General features: G+C 46.7%; 1 protein-coding gene across 1 annotated transcript; it reads left to right on the forward strand.

The window, feature by feature from the left end:
* The first annotated feature begins 5,866 nt into the window (after positions 1 to 5,866).
* DNAJB8 (DnaJ heat shock protein family (Hsp40) member B8) lies at positions 5,867 to 6,571 on the forward strand. Its single transcript, XM_049863148.1, has one exon. The coding sequence runs from the start codon at positions 5,867 to 5,869 to the stop codon at positions 6,569 to 6,571; it is 705 nt and encodes a 234-aa protein (XP_049719105.1).
* The last annotated feature ends 562 nt before the right edge of the window (positions 6,572 to 7,133 follow it).

Raw genomic sequence — 7,133 nt, forward strand, 5'->3', positions numbered from 1 at the left:
GTATCACCATTACCATCACCACTGGTATCACCACCCCATCTCCATCACTATTACCATCATTCTACCTCTGACATCACCTCTGTTACCACCACCTTCTCCATCTGAACCATGTCACCGCTACCATTACCACCATAATTACCATCATCACCACCACTTGCATCAGCACCATCACTATCATCACCTTCTCCACCTCAATCATTATCACCATTGTCATCATTACCGCTGCCTCCACCAAGACCATCTCTGACATCACTGTCATCACCACTACTTGCATCATTATCATCACTGTCATTGATACCACCATCACCACCACTATCTCTACCTCAGCCAATGTCACAATTACCACCACCTCCGCCATCATCAAAATCACCTCCACCATTATCACCACCACCACCTACATCACCATCACTGTCATCAACATTACCTCTATCATCTCCACTTCAATATCACCACCTTCGTCATCATTGCCATTACCATCTCCTTTATCACCATCACCACTGCCATATCTGCTTCAACCAGAATCACCATTACCTCTACCTCTAACACTACCATCAGCACCACCTGCACTATCCACATTATCATCATGACCATCTCCAACACTACCCCCAGCTTCATCTGAACCACTATCACCATTACCACTTTTTGACTGTGCAACAAGTATGAAGACATTTATATAATAAGCTTATACAACCACTGAATGATCTGGGGGAGTAAAGTTCAGGAAATCAAGTCATCGCTGACTACCTTGGTCTGCAGCTTGAAAATGAATGGATCTCAAGAGCTTGCCTGGAAGCTGCTGGGAATCATGAAATTCTGGGGAGCACGTATTGAATATCTCAGCCTGCAGCTCTGAAGCAGAGGATTATCAGAGATTTCCCAGAAACTACTGCCCTGGCAGACTCTAACATGAAACAATATGAGAAAGGGGATTCTAGAAGATCTTCCAGACTTCTCTGTGTTACAGAGAAGATAACAAAAGAGGGTGATGGTAATGCTGAGTTAGGAACAGACAATCCAGAACACCACACCTCCATCATCATCACCATCACCGTCAGCACTGTCTTTATAGCACATCTTCACTTCCACTGGTATATCATTCCCGCCAATTTCAACATCAGCACACCTCTACTATTACCTCTTGACAACCACTATCACCTTGACCCTCCATTGGTATCACAATTTCTGTGACATACTCTATCATCACCACTGGTATCACCATTACCATCACCACCATCACCATCTCTGCCATAATCACTACCACCATCAGTACCATCATTGTTTCTGCCACTGTCATCATTGTTACCATCTTCATCACACCCACCGTTATTATCTGTATGTACTGTAATGTTGTTTACAATGTTCACTCCCTCTTCCCTCTAAGAATATGATACCTCCACAGTTATTGCTTTAAGAATTGCAGACTCTTCCTGAAGCAGTATCATTCCCCACCCCATTGACACTGGCCTTGGATGAGTGACATGAGCAAGAGAGTGATGTACAACACATCCCAACAGAAGTTCTAAGAGGCATTGAGAGTGTCTACCAGCTCTCTTATTTGCACCTTCTGCCATGAGAATGATGTATTTAAGACTAAAGTTTCCCCTTTAGCCTGGGTTCCAGAGGGAGAAGACATGTGAAGCAAAACCCCAGAAGCTGACCCACAGGTTCTGGTAAGTGGGTAAGAAATGTTTGTTACTGTAGCAAAGCTGAATAATACGCAACTTCTTCCACCTCCACCACCTTCATCATCACCATCACCAACATCACCATGTCTACTACCACCATCACTACCAACAACCACACCAATAACTCCACCAGTATGCTTTTCTGTCACCTTTCCAACACATCTCGCTAGCACTATCAATACCACCACCTCCACCACCACCAGTATCGCTATTACTACCACCTCCACTGTTCCCATAACTACCACCGTAAATTACTGTCTCCATCACAAGCATTATTACTGTCACCACTCCAACATCACCACCTCACCACCATCCTCACCACCAGTACCACCATCACTTCCATGAGTATCATCATTACTGACACCTCCACCAGTACCACTTTCACTGTGACCACACCCACTGTCACCACCACAATCACTCTCCAACCATTACCTGTACCCTCACACCAATACTACCACCACAATCACCTCTGCTATTTTAATGCCTTTTCCTAACCACTACTCCACCACATTGTCACTCTCACCGCCATCACCATAATCAACAACGCTTACCACCAATGTCACTGAGAATTTTGTAGGATGGGCATCTTTCTCTAGCTCATATGGGCAAGCCTGTCAAGGAAAATGGGTTCTAATTAGAGTAACAGAAATATAGTAGCAGAGATACTAGTAATGGTACCCAGTGTAGTTACTTATTCTGCTATTCGTTTCCTCTGCTGAGTGACATGTATCAGCATGTGTGGGTGGGTGGGTGTGGGGAGCAGAGGGCAAGTAGTGCTCTTGTAAGGTGCATGGAGATGACAGCATTTATCACTCTAGATTGGGTTTGCAAAGTTTCGCCAAATTCTGCTTTCATCCCTCCTGGCATTTGGGATTGGTAGAACATGCTGTCACCTGCTGTGTGCCTGGAGCCTAGCACCAACGAATATTCAAAGAGAAGAGAGAGAAAGAAAAATAGAAAGGAATAAAGAAAGACTAGAAAAGAGAAGAGAAAAAAGAGAAGGGAGGGAGGAAAGAGGGAAAGAAATCGGAAGGAGAATGCTATCTTAGTTAAGACTTTGTGATCCAAACAGGTTTTCCATTGGCATGATTAGTAGGTAGTTTAGCATGTTTTCTATCTTAATTGGAGGGAGGCGAAAGTGAAGTTAGGAATGAATGTTAATAAGTATTGTTAATTGCTATTTCTAATATGATCCAACATACTAGAACAAGAATTAAAGAAATATAAATACATGGGTACGTTTGGTTACCTCTCTTACTGAATTGGTTTCCTAGGGCTTCTGTAACAATTTATCACAAACTGCGTGGCTTAAAACAACAGAATTTCATTCTCTCACAATTTTGGCGTCTGCAATCAAGGTGTCAGCAGGGCTGCACATCTCCTGGAGGTTCTGAGGGAGAATCTCCCCTTGTCTCTTCCAGCTTCTGGTAGTTGTTGGCTTTCCTTGTGGCTGCAGCACTCCAACCTCTGTCTCCATCTTCACAGGGCTTTCTCTCCTCTTTGCGTGTCTCTCCTCTGTGTGTCTCCTATAAGGGCATTTGTCATTGGATTTATGGTCCATCCAGATAATCCAGGATGATCTCATCTTCAGATCTTTAACTTAATTACATCTGCAAAGACCCTTTCTACAAATAAAGCCACGTTCACAGGGTTCCTGGGATTAGAATGTGGACATATATTTTGGGGGGGGCTACCATTCCATCCATTTATACTCATTGTTGTTAGTTGCTGCTGAGTCGATTCCAACTCATGGAGACCCCATGTGCGCAGAGTAGCCCTGTCTGCTCCATAGGGTTTTCAAGGCTGTGGCCTTTCAGGAGCAGATCATAAGGCCTTCTTCTGAGGAGCCTCTGGGTAGGTTTGAACTGTCTACCTTTTGGCTAGTAGTCAAGAATTTAACCATCTGTGCTATTCAGGAACTCCTAATCTATATTTATTGTCAATCCATGTTTTTCTTGCCAGATTTAAGTGGAATGCATCTTTTAATTTCTGCCCACCACAATCTCAGACAGCCCTGAGTTTGAATCTGCTCTCATTCACTGACTTGCTGTGCGACCTTGAGCACATTCTGAGCCTCATTTTCATTCAACCAATGCTTATTGATTGCCACTGAATGCCAGGCATTATCCTAGACACTGATAAAGGTCCCTGCCTTTGTGGAGCTGAGCTTTTTTTTTTTGTTAAATAATTTATTTTATCTTTGTTGTTGTTGAGAATATACACAGCAGAACATGCACCAATTCAACGATTTCTGCTGGTACAATTCAATGACATTGATTATATTCTTCAAGTTGTGCAACCATTCTCTCTCCTTTTCTGAGTTGTTCCTCCCTGTCTTAGTTATCTAGTGCTACTACAACAGAAATATCACAAATGGATGACTCTGTGAAACAGAAGATTATTTTCTCACAGTCTAGGAGGCTAGGAGTTCAAATTCAGGGTGCCATCTCCAGGGGAAGGCTTTTTCTGTGTCTGTTCTGGAAGAAAGTCCTTGTAATCAATCTTTCCCTGGTCTAGGAGCTTCTCAGCACAGGGACCCCAGGTCCAAAGGATGTGCTCCTTTTCTGGTTCTTCATTCTTGGTGATAAGAGGTCCCTCTCCTCTCTGCTCAATTCCCTCTTTTATATCTCAGAAGAGATTGACTTAGGATACAACAACCTTGTAGATTGAGTCCTGCCTCATTAACATAACTGCCTGTAATCCTGCCCTCATTAACATCATAGAGGTAGGATTTACAACACTAAGAAAATCAGATTACAAAATGGTAGACAACAATACAATACTGGGAATCACGGCCTAGCCAAGTGGATACACATTTTTGGGGGATGCAAATACAATCCATAACACTCCCTTATTAACATAAACTCATTGCCCCTAAGTTTTCTATCTAATCTTTCGAGTTGCTGTTGTCAATTTGATCCCATATAGATAGGCTTAAAAGATCACAATGCTCAAGGTGGACATTACTCACTAATTAAGCTAACTTATTGTTTGGTTTTAGAAACCCTGATGGCATAGTGGTTAAGCGCTATGGCTGCTAATCAAAAGAGTGGCAGTTCAAATCCACCAGGCTCTCCTTGGAAACTCTGTGGGGCAGTTCTACTCTGTCCTATAGGGTCACTATGAGTTGGAATCAACTCCGTTGCAATGGGTCTGGTTTCTTTTGTTTTATTGTTCGGTTTTAAGAAGACTTCAGGGAATATTTTTGGTTTAAGGTTTAAAGATTATCTCAGGGCAATAGTTTCAAGGGTTCATCTTTCCTCCGTGGCTCCAGAAAGCCTAGATTCCATGAGAATTTGAAATTCTCTTCTGCATTTTCTCCCTTTTGATCAAAGATTCTTCTATAGAATCTTTGATCAAAATGTTTAGTAATGGTAGATGGCACCTTTCAGTTCTTCTGGTCTCATGGCAAAGGAGGCAGTTGTTCATGGAGGCAATTAGCCACACATTCCATTTCTTCCTCCTATTCCTGACTCACCTTCTATCTCTGTCTTTTGGAGCTGACCTTTGAAGATATGAAAAGATAATGGAGCACAAGAAGAGTAAACTCCTGTCTTCATCCCCAAACCTTCCTGGTCTCCCCCCTGAACCCCCTTACTCTGTCCCAACAATCCAGCCATCAGGCTAAGTGAACATAGCCTAGGATGCCCTCTCTGCCTCCCTTGACCACTGCTACTGACCTTAGTTGCCCACTTAGGCCTGGATCTGGTGGCTGATACTGCCTCTGCTCCTGGGTTCTTGAGGGGCTCAGCTAACAGCCTGAGCTCCATGTTCCAGAGCGCCAGAAAGCTCAGGCTCACTTGCATGAAGAGACCAATGTGCCAGGCATTGCCCGATCCAGAACTGAGGGTGGGGTTGCCACACCTAGGAGGTGATGTCACAAAGGCCCCTGCCTCAGCTCTCAAGGGGGCCTGCCCCTGGTCTGGCCCCACAGTGGCAGTGGCCCTCCCCTCCCCCCACCCCTCACAGAAGAGGCCCTTACCTGTCCCTGAGAGCTGGTACTATGAAAGGGTAAACTTGCCGGGCAGAACCGCGCCCGGAGCCAGCAGATTCCAGCAAGAGCCCTGGCCACAGGGGCCCACACCATCTACTGCCTCCACCACATCCATCCCTACCACCCGGGCCCCTGCGCCCATTTCACCTTCTCGTCCTGCTCCGGCAGCACCTCACTTCGCCTCGGTATGGCCAACTTCTATGAAGTGCTGGGGGTGAAGTCCAGCGCCTCCCCAGAGGACATCAAGAAGGCCTACCGTAAGTTGGCCCTGCGCTGGCACCCTGACAAGAACCCTGACAACAAAGAGGAGGCAGAGAAGAAGTTCAAGCAGGTGTCCGAGGCCTATGAGGTCCTATCTGACTCCAAGAAGCGCTCCCTGTATGACCGTGCGGGCTGTGACAGCTGGCGGGCGGGTGGCGGGGCCAGCACCCCCTACAACAGCCCATTTGACACTGGCTACACTTTCCGAAACCCTGAGGACATCTTCCGGGAATTTTTTGGTGGCCTAGACCCCTTCTCTTTTGACTTCTGGGACAACCCATTCAACAGTGACCGTGATAGCCGTGGCCGTGGCCTGCGTGGGGCCTTCTCAGCAGGCTTTGGTGAGTTCCCCGCCTTCATGGAGGCCTTCTCATCCTTCGATAACACGCTGGGCCGTGGAGGGGGCGGCAGCCGCACCACCTTCTCATCTACCTCCTTTGGGGGCTCCGGCTCAGGCAGTTCAGGGTTCAAGTCAGTGATGTCATCCACTGAGATGATCAACGGGCGAAAGATCACCACCAAGCGCATCGTGGAGAATGGGCAGGAGCGCGTGGAAGTTGAGGAGGATGGGCAGCTCAAGTCAGTGACCATTAATGGCAAGGAGCAGCTCAAACGGGTGGACAACAAGTGAGTGCAGGCCGCCCACCACCTGCCACCCGTCACTGCCACCACAGGGCCATGAGTACAGCCTGATGGTTAATAAATGTGCCTAGTGAGTTCATGGAAACACCCACCCAATTTGTGGGATGTGAGGATGGTGGGCAATGGCAGACCTGCTTGGTGCTGGCTGGGACCATGAGTGGACACTCAAAGGCATGTTGTTGGTGGTGGACCAGTGGGTACTGCACCCTAGATCCCGGGGAGGGTCTGCAGGTGGTTGCTGATCTCTATCGTTCCATACTGTGTGGATTGACAAATACTAGGACCTCACCCTGTCTCAGTTCATCTTAGATTCAACCAAGTGCCTCCAGGTCACTGTCCTCTTCCGGTGGATCTTCACAGGCCTCCTTGCTTCAACTCTCACTCCCCCCGCCCCCCCCCCACACACACACTGAGTCTTCACCTGGGAACCTTGGCAAAACCCAAGTGGCATTACGTTACCTGCTTTGTTTACACATTCAATGGCCCCCTCTGCTCTAAGCGTAAAGATCTCAGGCCTCATCCTCACCTGGTAGCCTGACCCCTGCCCACCC

This window comes from Elephas maximus, chromosome 20 (assembly GCF_024166365.1).
Source record: "Elephas maximus indicus isolate mEleMax1 chromosome 20, mEleMax1 primary haplotype, whole genome shotgun sequence".
NCBI lineage: Eukaryota > Metazoa > Chordata > Mammalia > Proboscidea > Elephantidae > Elephas > Elephas maximus.